This window comes from Aplidium turbinatum, chromosome 4 (genome assembly GCF_918807975.1).
Source record: "Aplidium turbinatum chromosome 4, kaAplTurb1.1, whole genome shotgun sequence".
In the NCBI taxonomy this organism is placed as follows: Eukaryota; Metazoa; Chordata; class Ascidiacea; order Aplousobranchia; family Polyclinidae; genus Aplidium; species Aplidium turbinatum.
In genome coordinates, this window is record NC_137475.1 from 2,543,824 (window position 1) to 2,565,336 (window position 21,513).

At 36.9% G+C, this 21,513-nt stretch overlaps 1 protein-coding gene across 1 annotated transcript in view; it reads left to right on the forward strand.

The window, feature by feature from the left end:
• LOC145769271 (uncharacterized) overlaps positions 1-21,513 on the forward strand; it is a 73,333-nt gene that overhangs the window by 34,971 nt on the left and 16,849 nt on the right. Inside the window, exons 8-11 of the mRNA XM_082580854.1 lie at positions 5,983-6,180; positions 6,651-6,815; positions 7,056-7,153; positions 7,346-7,478. Coding sequence (XP_082436980.1) covers positions 5,983-6,180; positions 6,651-6,815; positions 7,056-7,153; positions 7,346-7,478 — 594 coding nt within the window. The remainder of the gene's footprint in view (positions 1-5,982; positions 6,181-6,650; positions 6,816-7,055; positions 7,154-7,345; positions 7,479-21,513) is intronic.

The following is a 21,513-nucleotide window of genomic DNA, read 5'->3' on the forward strand; positions in this document are numbered from 1 at the left end:
AAGATTATCAAATATTGGTTGGTTCGGGCCTCTTTCGCAGTATAAAATTTGGCCCACCTGGGGAAAAGTTTGGACACCCCACCCATGGCCACCTAAAAATACGGCCTGATTTGTCACATTTTGCAGAAATTTCCAGGTTTTTCTAACTTTGGGCGAACGTTTAAATAATTTTTTCTAAAAATTAGATTTTTACGCTTTCTTTTCTCTTTTCCCAGATGACACAATAGGTTTTAACATCTTCACACGTTGAAAAACAAAGAAAATTTGATTTTGTAGATTTTAGTCAGACTGTTCATTTTCAATAATAGTCTGATTTTGCGTTTTTCAACTTATTTTTTCTCATTTGCTATTGCTTCCCCAAGGCAACAAAAAAGCTTTTTGTCATTAGGAAACCGCAAAAAGTAAAAACATCTCAAAAAATGTCAGTCAAGCACTAACAGTAGCTGTAATCAAAATCTGCAAAATGTGACAAATCAGGCCGCATCTCCAGGTGGCCATGCCCCACCTTAAATCCAATTCCTTGCCGAGTGTCATGCCAAGTGTCAAAAAGAATAAGATGTAGGCCTCCCACTTTAAAAATTCATTTGTATGACCGGACAGAGTAGGCTATTTTACTCATGCCTACTGATTCAGAAGGTGCTCTAACCAGTGGTTTTTAACCGCCGGTCCTCCGACCGGTGCCGGTCCGTGTAATTTTTGTGCCGGTCCGCAAAAGATCTTACTTTCTGCAAAGCTTATTTTAATGTGGAGTCATTAGCATATTGTAAAATTGTGATCGCACTGTGAAACATGCACAGCTGTAAAACTGACATATCTCCACGTAAAATTGTTTGATAATAAAGGTGAACTTTTTGATGACCAAACTCTGTGCCGTTGATAATGTTTTTGTGACAAATTGCATAATAGTTTTCAAAAAGTTTTGAAAGACAGAAATACATAAACAAATGGAGAATTTTGTTCTTGATTTTGAAAAATTTCAAAGTCGTTGGAGACGAAAATTTGGAATTAGATAAGTTTGAAGTTCCGGGATAAAGTCAGGCCTGCAATGGAAATTTGCCAGAACCGGAGTTTGAGAAAGCAAAGATATTGTTTTTCAAAGAATGGAATGAAAACAAGCCGATTTGCTGTGGAAAATGCTGGTGAAATAGAGTGGTGAAAAAAGTAATAAGAGGTGTTGAGCGTTGTGAGTCAACAATTCAAAGAGTTGGCTAACAATTTTAACGATTCATTTCGCGTAACATGAAGATCCTCGACATGGAAACTTTTGGATAAACAATCCATGCATCGATGATGTCAACACATGCGACCTTAATCTTCATGAAAAAGAAAGTCTGATTGAATTACAATATGTTATGCTTCTACTTTGCAGTCCAGATTCGAAAAACATCATCGTCACACTTTTGGTTATCTCTTGCAAACGAATTCGTGCCTAACTTTCAAAACAATCGATTTGAAGATAATTGTTTCAACCAGCTGTTTAGAAACGACAGTTCTTTTTCATCAATAAAAAATCAACCAGGTTTGGTAACTACAAAAATGTATTTATATTTGGTTCTATTTAAAAAATTAGGTTCTATTTGAATAAGAGTACTGATGAAGCCGCCTTTACGGCGGCGAAAGCTCTACCAATAAATTTTTGTAGTTACCAAACCTGGTTGATTTTTTATTGATTATTATACGTTTGGTTGAATCCTCTCACATGGATCCTACAATTATTGATGATTAACAATTCCCATAACACCGAGAAGCTAGAACTGAGGTTAAGAGTCTGCAGAAACCTTTTATTACTGTTCTTTTTCATGTCTGGCTTTTACAAAGCAAAGAAATCGCCTGGATGCCGAAACAGAGCTACGTGTTTTAGAAACTTCTTTGATATCTCGTTTTCCTCACATAGGCTACTGGCAGCGTAACAGTAGCAAATTTCCCACTGACATTGATTTTGTATGGAAATGGATTGACATTTTTCTGTTTGAGTTTATTTGATTGCCGTTTTATTTTAATTTTCGTCCTGAATAGAAATCATATGCTAAAACCTTGCATTATGGTGCGCAACGACAACTTTGGTTAACAAAACGTTACAAATATTCATTCCATTCACTACGATCTTTGGTTGCCGGTCCGCGAACATTTTTTAAAAACTTTGCCGGTCCCCCACTGTTAAAAGGTTAAGAACCACTGCCTAACCCACTCACACCAGCACGATTGACAGCATTCTGTACTCATCGCATCTTGGCAGCAGGGAATGGCATGGAATGGAAAATAAAATGAAAGGCATATTTTGCGATGTAAGATGAAAAATGTCAAAGATGGAATGAAATGGAAGATTGGAATGAAGACAGTCTTCCGTCATTCCATCTCAATTCCATCATTAACGTTCTAGCTTGCAGTGGTTCCCAAACTTTTTTGAGCGCGACCCAAATCTCAGTTTGGTGAACATCTTTCGACCTAACCCACAGGTAACACGTAGCCTGCAGACAATTTTAGTACTTTGCCATGTTTTTCAATCTATGATTGCTATACAATTGACAAAACATCGACAACCTGACTGATTTGTTTAATCAGCCTAGGTTATTACGTTTAATCGTTTGGTTGTATCCTAAATGAAGGGTCTTTGTATAACATTTCATCCTCGACAACATCGAGAAACCAGAAAAGGGGTTAAGATACCAGCGTCCATATCATTACTTATACTGATAACCAGTTGTGGGGTGGTCTACTATATTTCGACTTGGTGAGAGGCCAAGTAAAAGCGCTCATTTCATTGCTGATTCAAGCCGGCTTCTATTTTGTGCCGTTTCTTGGTACTAAAAAATACGCTCATTTTTCACATGTTCCAGGTGCTCCGTGTACAAATGTCTGTTTGACTTGCTCTTCTTTAACCGTATCTGTTACTGCTTCCTTTTGGCGGAAAGAGTTACTGGCCGAGACCATCAGGTCTACGTCTCTCTTATTGTTAATTACTCCGTCGGCTTATATCAAATAACAACGGCAAAAAGTATGCCGTTGGTCAAAAGCCTTATCTATCACTTCAATCAATTTATTTCGCAAAATATATACGTGATTGTGTATTTTAGGTAGAAAAGGTGATAAAGACTCGGTTTTTGACCTATTTTCGCCATTTCCTGGTCAAATTTATCAGTTCACATTTTGTTTTGAAAGTCTTCTTGCGTTGAATACAGAATTTCATCAATTTTTTTTTCCGTTTCTGTGCAAACAGTAGCCTAGGCTATTCCATGCACTTTTTGCACTACAAAGTAATTTGCGTAAATAACAAATTACCTTCCTAATTATTGTCTGCCAGCAAAGAATGACTCATATCGCGTCAGATCGCGACTCCCTACCCAGACAGCAAAATCGACATTGAATCAATATAAAAATGACGGATTTTGCTGGCTGGGTAAAGAATGGAATTTTAGCGCCGCCGACAAACACAAAATGAAACCGCACGCTAATAGTAAACTGTCAATCAAGCTATTGAATATCAGCAAATTTTTTGCATTTCATAACTGGCTGTGACAAAAGGTTTATTGTGAACTTTACAATTATCCGATACCAACATAATCGGGATTAAACGTTGGGGCAAGTAAAAAAAGTAAAAGTCAAGAAATCTCAGGTTTCTAGCGTCATTGCTTCTATGTGAAATTGCTGAATTTGCAGAGGGCGAGACCATAAGGTCTACGCCAGTAACAGGTACGGTTAAGGATTCGTTTGACAACATTTCATAGCACAACCCTCAAAATGGTTTAACAGCACCAGAATTGTAGATGATAATGAACTCCAAACTCAAAAAAGTAGATCAAAACTATTGCATTGTGAACATACAGTAGGCTATGATTCACGTTTGCTGTGATTTTTTGAAGGATGTAACACATGCCGGGAAAATTACTCATTGAAGTAATTAAGGATTTTGATATGAGAAGCCAAATAAATACGTATAATACAATGATCTAGTCGATGTTGGAGTTAAAGCAGATTTGGATTGTCTCTGCATGACCCATTTTTCGACCCTTTGCGACCCATGTTTGGGTCGCGACTCATAGTCTAGGAACAACTTCTCTAACCTACTCACACCAGCACGATTGACAACATTCTGTACTCATCGCATCTTGGCAGCCGGGAATGGCATGGAATGGAAGATAGAATAGAATGAAAAGCACATTTTGCGATGCAAGATGGAAACTGTCAAAGGTGGAATGAAATAGAAGATGGGAATGATGGAAGTCAGTCTTCCATCATTCCATCTGAATATTCCATCATTAACTTTCTAGCCTAATACGGTTAAAGACATAAAAAATTGCTAAAATAACTTGAGTAAAAGTTGCCGTTGATTACGTTTCTTGAATTAAAATTAACTCGATTTTCCATTTGTATTGAACCAACGCGACTGTTGTCGGGACGACTGCTCGAGAACGAGAAATCGACAACATTCACATGATACAAACATCCTTGTAAGTCGGCCTATCAGATTTTCACTTCAGTCATTTAAAATCGCCCTTGAATCATTTTATTTGTTTGAAAACGTGAACAATCAATCAAAACAGTTTCAGATATAATAACATTATGTGGCAAAAAGCAGAGCGCTTTGAAAATTAACACTTAGAAGGTTTGGCTCCTGGAGTCTTGCTCAGTTTGGGGGAGGGTTGTCAATTCTTCTTATGCTTTAGGAGAGATATCTCTGTTATTTTTTAAGGCACGGTTTCAAAATTTGTGATTCACTTTGTAAAATTATTCACGCTGAGCATATCCGAAAATTAAAACTAAGTGAATTGTAGAACTGCTCATATACGTTGAAATGTTGAGGTGACTTATGACTTTTGGATTATTTTGCGATTGCGTGAGCTTACACATTGTTTTTTGATAGAATAATGAAGAACATGCATTGCAATGTTGTGATTAAAATTTTTTTTTACATAATCTCAATTTGAATCTATATTTTCATGCAAAATAATATAATAATGCAAAATAACACATATTACTGCAAAATAACATATAAATAGAATATGAAATATTTCATAGGATGTGCTGAGAAATGCCTTATATCTCTCAATTTATAACCTTTATTCGCTCAAAATTTCAGCTCAATAGAGATGAATAAAAGTTAGGAAAAGTCAAGAAATCTCGTAGTCGCAGCCTTTGTGGTTTTAGAGAAACAACTGTTGATACAAAAAAGTTAAATTGACAGCCCCCCCCAACCTTCAAAAGGTTAAAACGCTAACTGTGATAATAATAAATCAGTCAACTTTATTTTTTGTATAGCTTCACATACGGGCATGACTACGGTACATTTGAACAAAATTCCGTGACAAAAATAATAGGCCATATCAAACACATAGCCTAAGTATTATCCATATCGAATCTACACCTTGGAAGCACCGAAAAAAAACAACAAACATGCGCTTATCTACTGTAAGACAAGGTGCCACCACAATATAAATAAAACTTAAACGATAGAATAGAGAGTAAGATTGTCCCTCTACAAACTCCAAACAAGTATTGGATAGAAATCACTGTGAAAACAGAACACACTCAATGGAGCTGCGCAACAGAAGCAATTGCTATTGGTGACAGCATCCTCTACACGTGTAAAAACGGATTCGAAATGATTGAGCAACGCTCAGGTTGGTTGACGATTGTTTGCCTTGATGATGGAAACTTACCAGGGAACACTCCGAATTCAGTGAGAGTAGATGAAGACATTTCTGTGGTTTCCTTAGTTTTGTTAGAAAGTTGAATGTCAGAAAATTTAATTTAGTGCGAAAAAAACAGCAATGCATACGAATGTACAGCATAAGACATGCACAACATACACACAAACAACACAGCGCACCAAGAGGACTTGATAAAAACGCAAGGTTACTGAGCCGAGACCTCTTTGGCATTCTTTTAATTGCATTTTTGTTTGTTTTGTTTTTTATGAAGTTTAGTAATTTTAGATTTGTCGGAGGCCGAGCTTTCTTTTATACAGAATTCCTTATTGTTTAGTTGTCCAGTGCAGTGTTCCAAGCGTTCCTCTCAATGCTGTCGCATCAACCACACAGAGAACGCTAAGACAGGGCGAGACAATCACTTACACCTGCGCTTCTTCCTCGTACGTCATGGCAGACCAAAGTTCAGACCAACTGACAGCAACTTGCCGGAATGACGGAACGTGGTCTGCCGCACCCCCAACGTGTTATAAACGTGAGTTTAGCGCACTCTTTCAGGTTTCCAAAAATTTGAAACGATATTATTTTGTTTTCTATGATATTCTATTTATTGTTATTTTGTATCTATTACTTCAGCCCCAAATTCTAAAATTCGCACAACATTCTAATCCAAACATTGTTTATTACGTAAAGCTTGATTTTTCCATGTACCGGTATTCGTTTCGGAAGACTATATTATAGACCTAGTGTCAATTTTATTTTCAACCTCAATTTGAGCTGCAAAGGAGATGAGGCCAAACCGGGCCGCATAACTTCTTCCTGCCGCATACGGCCTGTGCTTTGAACATACCCAATGTGGTGTATCGCAAATCCTTTCTGGAATCCTGGTTTATCCTCCTAAAATTTATTGAAACGTTTCATTGTTAAACCTGTGCAAGAAGTAGCTTTTGCAAAAGTTGAGCGCAATGCATTTACTGAGTTTGGGGATTTGTAACATTTACTCAGGTGACAACATTTGCGGAAACAATGGAGAGCGTTGTCACTTCCCGTTCACGTTCAAAGGAGTTTCCTACAACCGATGCACAACTTTAGTAAACGACGGAACCCCCTGGTGTGCCTACGACGCGACATTAACAAGTGACCGGTGGGGAAACTGCCGACCTTGTCCTGGTGAATATATTATTTTTAATCAAATAAAAAGTGATAAATCAATAAAGCAAAACGTTTTTATGTGCTTTGTTAGTAATATGTTTCTTCCTCCGGTAACTTTGATGCAGGAATATCTAAAAAAAGGGATACGAAGGCTTTTATTACGTCTGGCAATGGAAGGGCTTTGCGTTGTACTAATTTTCATTTTTTCAATTTATTGCTACAAGACAACATAGCCTACTGCACATTATATTTCTCAAGACTTCACCAAGGGAAGAGGGATCGGTAAATCAAAAGCAAGTGCTCGGTCATGGCCGTGGCAAGTCCTTATTTCGTTCTTCATTGAGAAGGTTATCAAAGTAAGTAGGTAGACTACTCGGTACCTGACATAGGCTTACTTATCTCTTTAATGGTTTAGCTAACTAGATAGTAGCCTAATTAGTTTACTGATAGGCTAAGTTGATTAATTTTGTTTTATTTTCAGGTAACATACAACTAAACTGAAATTAAGTGATTGGTAATATTAGGTTCAAATATTTTTTGTTATGCAGTCTTATTCCAATGACAACATCGTCGGAGGAGGAAGCTTGATAAACAACAGATGGGTCCTCACTGCTGCTCATTTCTTCGGCAAAATAGATCGAACAAACGATTATTGGAAGGGACTTTTCTTGCTAACACTTGGTGAGTGTATTGTCACAAATATAAGGATAATTTTTTAAAACGCAAAATACGTAGTAAACACCATTATTAATGCATACGAAGCGGGTTATTATCCCATTAAAGAGATGGTACTTCAACTGGGGAGCGCGAAAGTGGTAGGCCGTTGCACTGGTATGGTATCGTCTTGTAACGGTTGTGAACAGAAATGTTGATAACACACCTTACCGGGTGTCACGATTATTAACTGTAAATTTGACCTAATTTTGACTTTATTTTCTAGCTCTTACTCTTGCGGTTGTTGTTGTTTAGTTCATTGTTCAATAATAATGATTGTTTGTTACGTTTTTTGTATGAAAGATTCTTTTCTGCCCTTGCAAGTGTGAAAACACAAGCTCGAAACAAACTTACCGGACTGGGCTCCCATTCCTGGGTTTTTAAACCCAGATCTGGGTTTTTTCTACCTGCCTGGGCTTTTAAGTTTTTTTTGTTTTTTTTTATAAAACGTCGATATCTGGGTTTTTTCTGCATTTTTAACTTTTCTTAAATATCTATTGATTTTGCATAACGTTATAGGAATCGCGAGCTGAATTAACCATTCTAAGTAATTATTTCGCTACAAAATTATAGCCTATCTAAAATAAATTTTGTCTGATTTGAAAGCTATAGACTAGCTCCGCCTCCTGATCACACATAAAGCATTCAGTTTCCAGTTTAAGTACCGGTAATGTCTTTCAGTCAAGTTCAATTGCAGTTTTACCAGTCTGCTATAATGTGTGAGTAGGCTACCACAGTTATGGTTCAATTGCTAGTTTTGTGAAAATTTGTTGATGGCAAAACAGACCATGGAAATAGCGGAGAAAAACTGTCATAAGGTACCTGCAGCTAATAAGGCCTGGCCAGTAATATGGCCCAACCCCGGGATCTCCGTTGTTACAAATCTTTTAAACAAAAGTAGAAGCTCTGATTGCTGCTGTGGTGAGTTAAGACTGACTGGTAAAGTTTCACAGCCTAAAGTTCAGAATCAGAACTTTTTGAGTTACGGAAAGTTGAAGTTCGTGGGGACTGAAATTGAGTGGTTTTATTAATTTTCACATATTTTAGACTGCTCTGCAGTTAACAAACCGCTCTGACTTTCATTTTTTTTTTCTCATTTTAGGTGAAAGGTATGTGCATGCTGATGCAGTAAAACCAATAAATTTAAACTTTTCTTCTAGTTAAAGCAAGACTGATAATAATGGTCAGACTAGGCTAATGTTGGTAAAAAGGCCCATCAGCCCATGGACAAGGAAAATTGTACCGCTGTGCACCTCTGGTTAAGAAAGTGAGAGTTAAAGACTTGTGTGACCCAAACAATTCTTGTTACACCATTAATTCAATTTGTTATTGCAATGGAAATATCATAATTTCAGTAACTAAATACTTTAGCATTCTCTACCATCCTTACGGACAATCGTTCCCCAGATAAAACATAAAACCTTTTACGTCATAATTTACCTGGCGTCTTACGTCATGAAATATTTCTGTAAACGATGAGGTCTTGCATTATTTTGAATTATGAAATATTGCATCATCATCATCATCATCATCATCAGCCGGTCATGCCACTGCTGGCAGATGAATATCTCTTCAACTGCAGCTGTAAACATAACAGGTGAAAGAGTGTCACCTTGGCGCACCCCTTTCTGAATCTTTATTTTATCACTTAATTTCTCGGTTCTGATTTGTGCAGTGCCATTTGTGTATGTATTTTTGATAATGTTTACTATTTTATCTGATATACCATGAATTTGAATTGCATTAAAAACAGAGGAGTGCTTGATGGAATCAAATGCCTTCTCCTAATGAACAAATGCCATAAATATGGGTAGTTGGTGTAGTATACCTAAAGTGATTGTACGGCATGCAACGTGATCTTGCCTGTAGCTGCTAGCCGTTTGTTGCATTGTTACAACAAACTGTACGTGTTTCACAGTAGCCTTGTAGTCAACCTACCGTCAGGTTGTCTGTTTTCTTAGTTTATGTATCTTTGTTAAATGGAGGTTTAATTCATGTTTTGTTTTCTAGACTTTCGTTATAAGTTAGTTTAAGCTTTAATAAAGCAAATGCAATGTAAAGAATAGTTTCATTTCAATTGGTATTCATTCATCTTCTCTAAGATCTGCCCAACTGCATGCAGGTGATCAATGCAAGAGAATCCTTGTCTGTAAACTGCTTGTTCGGGGGGTTGGTTTTCATTTAGACTGCTGCTTATTCTGTTCTTGATGATTTTCATAAATAGTTTGTAAATATGAGAAAGTAGGTTAATGGAGCGATGGGGCTAATGGGACACAACAGACTTATTGACTGTTACGTCATAAGTGGCAAGTTATGTGCGTATGGCATTTAGTTTCGTCATTTTGTAGATTGTCGATGAGAAAGCTGGTCAGATATTAAGCAGTTCTGCTTTACGTATTAGGTAGACGAAATTTCCGTTCTTTATCGAGAAATCTGTCTTGTGATGACAAGTTGTTTTGTGCGTAGTGCATACGTTTTGCGCTATTTCTTGTAACGTCCCGTGAAGCTGTCCTGTGCCCTGAAATACAATTCGTGAAAAGACTTTTTCAGAAGAGTGTTTCTTTCGGTCATGGCATACAGACGAATGATTTGGGAAACTTATCCTACAACTTTCCCACGGAGATATATGGTTTACCGCTGTGACCAACCATATCTACAAATACCATGTCGCTTTGAAAAAAAATGAAGAATGGGGCGAAGAAGGGGAATAGTTGTCCCTGTGTATTTACTTATTAGTTCTGTGCCTGTGTTGTCGATTAGAAGTTATTGTTGTGGTGTTGTTATTGTGAAAATACAACTTTTCTATCACTTTTAGTGCAATTTCAAACCGGGCCTTATTCACAACACATGCATCTAATAAGGCCAGCTTGAGATTTTTTTGATTTTTTTAACATTCCACAACTCCTCTTATTTAAAAACTTGTTTCAAATATATGTTGTTTAGATCAGCGCTTCCCAAACTGGAGTTTGCAACCCCGCAAGTGGTCGTGTAACGAACTTCAGAGGTCGCAGAGAGTGTACCAATTTTACACAAAGTACTGCAAATTAACACTCCTGTGCAAATTATTAACTGTATTTTAGAGTCGGGCACTGAATACGCGTGTTTTCGCAAATTAATGTGGTAAAACGGAATCGGAATTTAAAACCTTTTATTGCAATGTGAAGTAAGATGGCTTTTAAAAGTTGAAGCTAAAAAGGTTATTAGTGTAGAAAATTGAAGTCGTGATCTTTCTGACAAAAAAAATGCAGACTTTGCCCACCATTTTGGCAATGACATCTGGTTCTTGAAATTATGCTATTTATCAAATTTGCTTAAAAAACTGAACGAACTTAAGTTGTCCCTCCATAGAGAAAACATCTTTATTTTTACATTGAAATCTAAAATTAAAGCGTTCATCAACACATTAAACGTCTGAAAACAAAAATTTGCAAATGAATAGTTTGAAATGTTCTCATTTACTGAAAATTTTTAGCTTAACAATGATGTAAAGTCAAATGCTAAAGCCTTTGATTATTGAACGTTTGTCAAATCTGTTGAAACAGTTTCAGAAGTATTTTGTTCCAGAATTGCACAATACCAAAGTATATTGAATCCAAAACCTATTTGCAACGCAAAAACAAAGTAGCTAGCCTACCGAGCACTTCTCTCAGAAAGAATTGACTAATCTATCTTCTGACCTGAAATTTAAATTTTGTGGAAATTTATGATAGTAATTTTTTGGTAGTAAATTTTATGCAAAACACCTTTCCACTTTTTTGTTTAACGTCAAAAGGGAATACCTACCATTACCTGATTCACCAGTAGGCTTAACCGCATTCCTGTCGTTTGTTTTGACGTATTTGTCTTGAAAATTTCCAGGGTAGGAAACTGAGGCAAATGCTGGGTACTCGTTGATAGGATCGTCTCACCAACTAGTGCAACGACGCAATTACAAAGATCAGTTAAAGTCTCCCTCGACCCAGCAAACATTGATTTAGAATCGTGGGAACAGTTTGCCAGTGATAGGTCAATCTGGAGGAAGAGAACCAGGGAAGGCACGGATTTTTCCGAAAAAAAAAACAGGATACAACAGGTTCAGAAAAAATAAAACATGAGAAAAAAAGCTAATACAATCACGTTCCCAACTCTCCGTACAATGTGACTTTTGCCCGTGTCTGTTCCACTACAGACTAGGTCTCCAAAGTTACATTCAACTGGAAAATAAAACCAATGCTCGGAAACGAGCTGGAGCTTACGACGACATTTTGTGCGTGTTAGCGTTTTCAACGTTGACGAACAACCATCAAAACTACGCTAAGCAGCTTTGAAGCCGCCTTGGAAAAAGCTTTAACCAACATTGAGTCACGGCTGGACTTGATGTCACATCCAGTGCCGGATTTAGGGAGGGCGGACTGGGCTGAAGCCCAGGGCCCCCACTTTTGGGGGCCCCCACTTCAAAAAAAAATCTATTAATTTTTTTAGTTGCACAGCTGGAGATTGCTGTTTTAATTCGTATCTCAAACAAGCAGGGACGGCTTGCCCATATGTGCTGCGGTGCTGCAGCACCCCTGCCCTGCCTCAGTTATTTAACTTTTTTTTTAAGAAAAACATATTTGTTTGCTACTTTCATATCCGGAAATGGTGCGGATTTTTTTTTGATGGATTGTATTCATGGCTCGTCTCGTCTACTCATCGTTGGCAAGTCCATCGAATATTCCTAGATGGTTTGCCTGTTTTAAAGACATTATCTGATACAAGATGGCCAGTTAGATATGATACAGTCAGTGCATTAAAGTTAAACAAAGGATACAGTGAGACCATTTTAGCGCTTGAAGAATTGGCCTCTGATGATGCTCAATCTCGAGAGACCAAAGTCGAAGGAGAAGGATTTGTAAAAAAGTTGAAACAACTGGAGACAGCTATTTTGCTTGAAATGTGGAGTGCAAATTTGGAAAGGTTTCAAAAAACAAACCTGTCCCTTCAAAAAAGTGGATTGTGTTTGAATAATGCAGTACAGTTGTTACAAAGTCTTATAAGCTTTGTCAAAAGCGAAAGATCCAACTTTGAAACGTATGAAGAAAAAGGTAAGAAGAAATGTGGATCCAACACCCACGCAGGTTCTTCAAAACGAATTCAAACCCACCGTAATTAGGCATTTTGATGAGCCCTCTACAGAGCTAACAATTTTTTTCCCCAAGAGATAAATTTAGAGTTGAAATGTATCTTGCCATAATTGACAAACTATCTGCAGAACTGGATAAGCGTTTGAAAGCATCCCGTGACGTAGAAAGTAAGTTTGGTTTCATTTCAAAACTGTCGGATCTTAGCCCTAACGAGATTCATCAAGCTACTGTTGCATTGATGAAGGAATATCCCATGGATTTCGAAGCCAATTTTCCAATTGAAACAAGTCATTTTGCAGAATTTTTCAAAGTGAAAAGTGCTGATGGTTGAAAAGAAGCTTCAGAAAACCCTGATAAACACAAGGTGGAAGACAGTGTTGATCTCAACATGTTCTTACTGCTAAGGCAAAACAGGTGTGTTGAAACCTTTCCCAATGTCTTCGTTGCTCTACGAATGTATTTGTGTATGATGGTCTCCAACTGCAGTGGAGAAAGATCTTTTTCAAAATTAAAGAGAATCAAAAACGAAGCTCGAAATTCTTCGCGGCAAGAGCGAGTTTCGAATCTTTCGCTTCTAAGCATTGAACAGTACACGATATTTTGGATTCATTGTATTTTGAAGAATTGATCAGCGATTTTGCCACGAGAAAAGCAAGAAAACGTCCATTTTGAGTTGATATGAACAATTTTCTAGGGCAGCAAACAAACTGACTACCGGTACCACCTACCAGTTTGCAGTTTCATTTTTGGTTTATGGCCTATAGCGGGACTACTCAACTGGCGGACCGCGGTCCGAATGCGGACCTTCTGGGTGTTGAAGGTGGACCTCGAGCTTCTGGAAGAATAACCTCATTGCCACATTTTAGGGCCTCTTTAAACAGATTTCCATTAGGGAAAAGCAATTTTTTGTGTTTATCCAAGGAGCTGAGGCTTCGCTCCCATACCCCCAAACGCTTTGCAGTCTTCTCTGATGTGCGATCCACACAGCTACACTACAAAGAGACACAACACACTTTTCCTGTTTTATTTCTTTGTGTGTGTCAGACAAAAATCCAAGTCATGTTACATACTACTGAAAAGTGCTTCGGTGCTCGTAGGCTACTGGTTGTTTAATTTTCGTGGTTGCATATGAAATATTCACCGGACCGCAAAAATATTCAACTGGTCAAAATGGACCTTTGCTAACATTAGGCTAGTTGAGTAGCCTTGGCCTATAGGCTACTTCTATGAATATGATTCTGTTTTTATCGTGTGAAGCTGACAAACAATTCACAGTTCATACATAAAGTTGCGGCCAAAAACAAACGTTTAGTTTATATGTGAAACGATTAAGCTTACTTTGATCGCTCTGTATCTCAACAGTTTTGTGTTTAAGTAGGCTCACCATTCAAACCAAGCACTAAAAATTTAATGTCCTTGCTAAGTTTGCTTTTCAACCAGAAAACGAATCTTTTCCGAAGAAATATTGTTGAAAATGAACCAGGTTTTTCCTCACAAATTTCTCGAGGCAAAATTGGTTGCTTTGAACAGTACAGTATTGCACAAAATGAACATGTTATTGTACAGTAGGCTATATTAATAATCGCCTATAAGCAATTTGTATTGAAAATGTCGCCACTAAAAATTGTGGAGAAAGGATCGAGTTCACTTTGAACAGTGATAGCCTATCTCACAAACGGATACGTTTGTTGATCTACTCTAAAATGATTGGTTTTGCTTTCAAAAAGACAACTAGAGAACAGTGGCGTACCTAGAAAATAGTGGCATCGCTCGGGTAAGTTTGAGAGTTTGCGCCCCTCTAATAAAGTCAGCATTAAACGAATTACTGTAGCCTATGTCATTTTGTTGTTCTATAAATAATGTTCCTGTTTATTCGCCTTAATCGATCCCAATCGCAGCAAAAGCACAGTGACAGTACCAACTACACAATACACACAACTCAGGGTTATGAGGCGGAGCGGAGCCCCCAGCTGCTGAGAAATGCTTTTAACGTTTTGATCGATAGCCTAACCTTTTTAGCGAAAAATGTCATTTGATAAGGGCCCCTACTTTCAGCTCAGCCCATGGCCCCATAAACCCTTAATCCGGCCCTGGTCACATCCATCACACTCACAACCATCTGAACAAATGTGTTTGGTTCTTTATCTTGTTTCCAGTAGGCTGCGTGTAAACTATAAAGTAACAGTCATTGAGTACCGTTAGCTTGTTTCAATTTTTCAAAAGAAAACTTTCTCATCAATATCACGAATGTAGGCTATATTTCGCACTATTTATCATTTTAACTGTAAAGGGTCGCAAAATATTTTAAGACATTAAAAGGGGTGGCGAGCAAAAGAGTTTGGGAAACCCTGCTTTACATAGACCCAAAGTACCCTCATTCCAAGTTTCGTTTTAAAATTATGCAGTATTTAGAAAAATATTGAGGTTTGAAAATTAGCGGGCCTTATTAGCTGCAGGTACTTTAGGACCTGGGAACTTAAAAGAAAATTGGTGAACTAAGTAATGAAGGGTGTTTGCCATCAACGTTATGAAAATCCACTCTAAAAACAAAAAGACTTGCAGAAAATAACTCTTGTAGGATGAAATATATTTGAATATTCAATGGGTGGTACAAAATTTAAAGATAGCAGAAAGTGTAGTAGACATGTCGAAGCTTTTCTATTAGCTATTATAAACAGCTGTTTTTTTTTAGATAAAATCTATTTTTTTCAAATTTGTAAATGGGAGCACTGTTACCGGTAACTGCGAACCATGGCAACCTTAATACATAGACCATGACAACGTGCATCATTAAATTTGACTAAAGATAGATCTGTTAGTAGCCAAAATTGCTAGAATAGTTGGATAGTTTAATATTAATTTATAGATTAGACCATGTCTTTGATTTTGAGTTACTGCTGTGCTATTGTTCCATGCAAATAATGGACTAAAGCTAGATTTTGTCACTTGTGATGAAAATTGAAAAACGTGACACTAGTAATAGGAAAAAGTTTGACATTTTTTTGCGCAAAATTAGCAGTTTTGTAGTGATTTGAGATTCAGTGATCACACTTTGGCAATTTACAGTAGATTCTCAAAACCGTCATTTTAAAGTAAATTTAGCTTAGAGTTTAAAATCGAAAATACATCATCCTTCAGTCAGACCTCCAGTTCGCACACGTTGTCAAGACCTGTGTATATAGATCGCTATGATGTTTACGAACCTTAGAGAAAGGTCGGGTTAGTTGAGCCATGGCCACCTAAAGCTACGGCCTGATTTGTCACATTTTAAAGAAATTTCCAGGTTTTTCTAACTTTGAGGGAACGTTTAAATAATTTTTTCTAAAAATTAGATTTTTACGCTTTCTTTATTCTTTTTCCCAGATGACACAATAGGTTTTAACATCCTCACATGTTGAAAAACAAAGAAAATTGGATTTCGAAGATTTTAGTCAGACTGTTAATTTTTCAATAACAGTCTGATTTAGCGTTTTTCAACTTACTTTTTCTCATTTGCTACCGCTTCTCCAAGGCAACAAAAAAATTTTATGTCATTAGGAAACCGCAAAAAGTAAAAACATCTCAAAAAATGTCAGTCAAACACTAGCAGTAGCTGTAATCAAAATCTGCAGAATGTGACAAATCAGGCCGCATCTCCAGGTGGCCATGGTTGAGCCACTTTTTGCATTTTGGCAATTTTTTTTATATGAGTTGCTTTTATTTCTTCATTCACAGTGCTCTACCTTCTGCGTATATTAAACAATATTTGTAGGAAGTACAAGCCTGATCGAACCACGACAACCGGGTCCACAGGTGTTTAAAAACTAGTAGTCAAATGGCTCAACTAACACCACGGTAAGGGTTAGTTGAGCCACAGACTGGGGTTAGTTGAGCCTCATTTATTATTTTTGAAAACACAAATTTAACCACACTTCTTTTCCAAGCCTTAGTTTATATTTAAAGTAATAATATCAATGTATGAAAACAGGTTAACAATTGTTCCAAGAGTCGCTCGTAACTCAACGTGCAAATAAAATAATGAAGGTATTGCTACGGCATCCTAATAACACTATTTCATTAAAGCTTGACCACATTTATGAGCTTTTGTTGAGTTTTATGTACGTAGTTCAAAGAGATTTATTGGAGCGTAAACAGACTTATCCAACGGCTGCAATCTATGTAAGGTGTGTGGAGGTATCGTAAGCATTATAATGCCCTTTATACACTGGCTCAACTAACACCGATGGCAGTGGCTCAACTAACACCTTAACTACTGTATACCGCCATGAAAATGTTAAAATTACAGCAAAACTTCATGGCACACCATACCGCTTTTATTCAGAACGTAGCTTGTTTGGTAAGCTACTAAACAAATTAAATGAAACTGTCTCAGTAACCAAGTATAAAAAAAATATGATTGGACATACCTCTATTTGCAAAATCTACTTTCCAAGGTCAAAACTAAACTTTTTAACTTCAGCACCACATATGATATCAATCGTCAACTCAAACCAGACGGGAGACCACGCGATGAGAAACTTTAAGATTACGTGATGATAAAATGTGGTTACCTCACCAAATTTAAGAATTAAAAGGGGTGGATCAACTAACCCAGTGGCTCAACTAACCCGAGCTTCCCCTACATGCGAAGTAGGATACATTGTTTTCAATTAGGCCACAAATTAAACTGCTGGCTTCAAAAAAGCAGCTACGTTCTTTTTGTTAATGCAGTCCGGTTCAGTTTGTTCTTATTTTTGACCATCACAACCAAAAAACTAGTAGGCCTACATGCCCAACATAGCAAAAGTTTAGAAAAAGGTAGAAGCGAAAAAACGCGAACGTTGTAAAGCACATGATACCAAAGCAGAACAATTAGTTTAAAACATTACACACATAATGCGAGAAAATGTAGATTGGGATGAACTTAATGTTTTGATTTATCCTTTATACCTAAGATGGAAAATATAAACAAACTTAGTTTTAAACTCTAAAAATGTAAAGTTTATGTAATTTGACATTGATTGATATCTTAAACGAGAAAAGGTGGTACAAAGTTTTACAAGTGACGCCAAAAGGGAGGCAGTTGAAAAAGTTTAAGAGCCCCTGCAAGAAACATTTAAATCTCCTTTAGGCTACAAGCCAGGCTACAATACATTGACTTTCCGCAATCTCTTTTAGACTGATCAGAACGTCATCATTATCAGTTTGACTCATCAGATCATCATCATTATCTGTTTGACTCATCAGATCATCATCATTATCAGTTTGACTCATCAGATCATCATCATTATCAGTTTGACTCATCAGATCATCATCATTATCAGTTTGACTCATCAGATTCATGATAGTTTAGACACCAATAAGATTTCCATGCAATGTGGCATGAAATAAGAACAATGAACAGCAGTCACATCAGGAGAGTTACTGTTGGAAGTAGTTTAATAAGGAAATGTTCTTCATGATGCAGATATGCAGAAGTTTGCGAATAAACGGAAACATCCTTAATAGAGATATAGACTTACATTTGAGATGCGATATTTACAAAAAGTTATAGACCAACTCTAATATTTTCTTCTTCAGGTTCTTTTTATAATATATACTTTAACCAAATTAAAACTTAAATACTAAACTTGTTTTCAGGAAATGTAATTACGTCTTTGGCACGTCTTTCATTGAATTACCACATGCGTGTTTTACTCATTGTTGTTTTGTTTTGAGCAATTATCTTGTTTTGTGCTTTAGTCCATCTTGAGCAATCTACCTGGATACTGTTTCTCTAAACTTAATTCTCTGCTTAATCCGTTGTGTTGTGGAGTTATTTTGTATGTGAGCAGGATAAGCAGTCTTTCAATATTTAGATTACACAATATTCTTGCTGTTGTATTGTATTTCTTTTGCATTTTCTTATGCAATGTAGCCTACAATTATTTTTTTCTTAAAGGCTTGAAAAAGACTATATGTGTAGTTAAAAACGTTCACGTTATTCTATTTTTGTGTTATAATGTTAATTGTCGTATTGTTACTGAGGTATGCTTTTTAAAGTCGGATAACAAAAAAACGTTTGAACAATTTACTGGAGGCAGAAGAAATTGGAACAGAAAAATCATTTGAGACAAAATGAAATCATGATATTTCAACCAGTGACAAAATAGAGTGGACTGGATACAAGCGTCATAATAATAAATATTTATATGACTCGGGTCGTATAGCCTATCACTAAGGGCGTCCGTACATAGGGGCAAATGGGGTCAGCTGACCCCCCTGGAAAATTGTTAGATGAAAAATGAAAAAGCGAGAACATGCAAAAATAGGCAATATTCTAAAAGGGGGGGAGGGGTGAAGGTGATACGAGTGATTACTGGCTGGTCAAGCTCTCTGGTTGTGATCATCACCCTTCTTCAGGAGGATCCCACTTCCTCTATTAATTTACGAAGATACCTACGAGGCACGAGCAACCCGTAACCGCAAAATTCGACAACTTGAGCTCCTGTACTCTCAGAACCACATTACTAGTGCGAACACTGGCTTTATCTCAGATAAATCTGAAGAAGGATAATACACAGCTTCAGATAAAATCATCTCGTATTTCGTGAATTCAATAAAGCTGTTCGTAACATTGAATCATACAGAAAAGAACAATCAGCCACCAGTTTAGTTAATCAGTTCTTGAATAAAAAGTGAAGTCGACGTGGGCCTTTGCCAAATTTTTCGGTGACTTTTTGGATAAACGAATTTTGTCCGAGTTTATTCTACCAGTCCTTGGCAGACTGAAACTAAGCTATTTGAACAATCGCTAATTTTCGAATTTGCTGTTGATATAATCACAACTCATAACCTTTTTCTGTGTATGGTTATAAAGATTACGCTGGCCGACACAATTTTTGGTGCCGGCAGTTTTTGAACTGATTTAGACTAACTTTGGGGCGCTGATTCCGAAAATGCAATCAGTTTTTCTCCATCAGGTCAACTTTTTAAGTTACAGTAATTTTGACTTTTCTACAATTGCCCTACGAAGTAGCACAAATACAATAGTTTTAATGCTGTCATTATGGGATTACAACCTTTATTATTACTCTTGCATTACATTCTAAAACAAACAATGAAAGCAGACAATGCCAAGACAATTGTTTTCTGTGTTAAATGCTAGTAGGTGCAAATCAAGACAGCATAATGTAGCTTTTTTTTGGGGGGGGGGGGTCGAGTGCGCTTGTGGCTACAACATCTAAAAGACGTTGTCTCAATAACACAAATATTTTCTGCTACATCTGTAGTGATTACACACTAGAGCTTCACAGAAAACCAATCAATGATGGTGTAAAGCGTGCTTATCTTGCTTACTTTAAAGTTTAAAGTGAAGTTGGGGGATCAAAAAAAGTCTTGGGCTCTCCTCATTGTTTGCAAAACTTGCAAAGAACATTTACGTCAATGGATGAACAAAAGAAGAAAAGGATTAAGGTTTGCTTTCCAATGGTGTGGCGTTAACCAAAAGATCATAATAGCGACTACTATTTTTGTGCAGTAAACATAAAAGGCATAAACAGGACAAATACGACTTCCTCGCAATATCCATACCTAGCGTCAGCAATCAGGCCAGTGCTACACAGAGAAAAACTTCCTGTTCCTGATTTTAAAGGGTTGCCACAATTGGATTTACTTCCGGACAGTGAAGACGAGCAAGCTTCCACTGACAGCGATTTCACCCTTGTTGAAATCGAATTTCCTCCTGCTATTTTACCTTGTCAACTTTTTTCTCAGGGAAAACTCAATGACTTGGCGAGGGATTTAAATTTATAAAAGAAATCTTCTGAGTTACTGGCTTCAAGATTCAAAGAAGAAAAAAAATTTTTGAACCAGGTACTGTAATCACTTTCTATTGGAAACGCCATGTCGAATGTTTGCCTTATTTTTCTCAGGAAAATAATATTGTATACTGTACCGATGTGGAAGGTCTTAACAAGTTTGGTGTAGCAGAATACAATCCTCAAGATTGGCAACTTTTTATTGACAGCTGTAAACGAAGTCTAAAATGTGTTTTATTGCATAATGGAAATGTTTATGGATCTGTACCACTTGGACATTCAACAACTTTCAAAGAAAAGTATATCGAAGTCAAATTTGTTTTGGAAAAAATTTCATATTATTAACACAATAGAACTTTTGCATTGATTTGAAAATGGTTGGATTTCTGCTTGGAATGCAAGGTGGATACGCAAAGTTTCTTTGTTTTCTCTGTTTGTGGGACAGCAGGGCAAGAGATCAGCATTGGAAAATGAAACATTGGCCTATGAGAAGTGAAATGATTCCTGGCGAGAAAAATGTTCAAGCTCATACTCTGGTAGAACGATCAAAAATTGTGTTACCTTCTCTTCACATTAATATAATAATAATGATGGTGATAATAAATCTAGACTACTTTTCTGATAATCTTAGCGATTTGAGTGACGAGCAAGGGGAGCAATTTCAAGTTAAAGAAAGGGAAACCTGTTTGACGCAATAATGGATCGCTACAAGCCGACTATTGCTGGTCTATCAAACGAGATGATGCTTTTGCAGTTCACTCTCGTAGATCGCTTAAGCGCAAGTTTATGGCAGACACTTAAGCAAGGTGAAGAATAAAAAGCAACCATAACTATTAATCGTATGTTTGTGTGTACGTTTTTAAGTTCTTTGTTGGCTTGCTGAAATTGATTTGTGTCTTTTGACAATAGGCTATATTTGACTCGTGAGTACACATTACATGAGCAATTATGCATAAGTGCACTCATGCAGTGGAATCACCGTAACTAGAAAACTAGACCTGATAGACAAAAACTGACTGCATTTTCGAAATCAGCAACCCCAAATTAGCTAAAAACAGTTGAAACAGTTTCGGCACCAAAAAAAAAAAATTTTTTGTCGGCTAGTGTTATAGACTCCCAAAT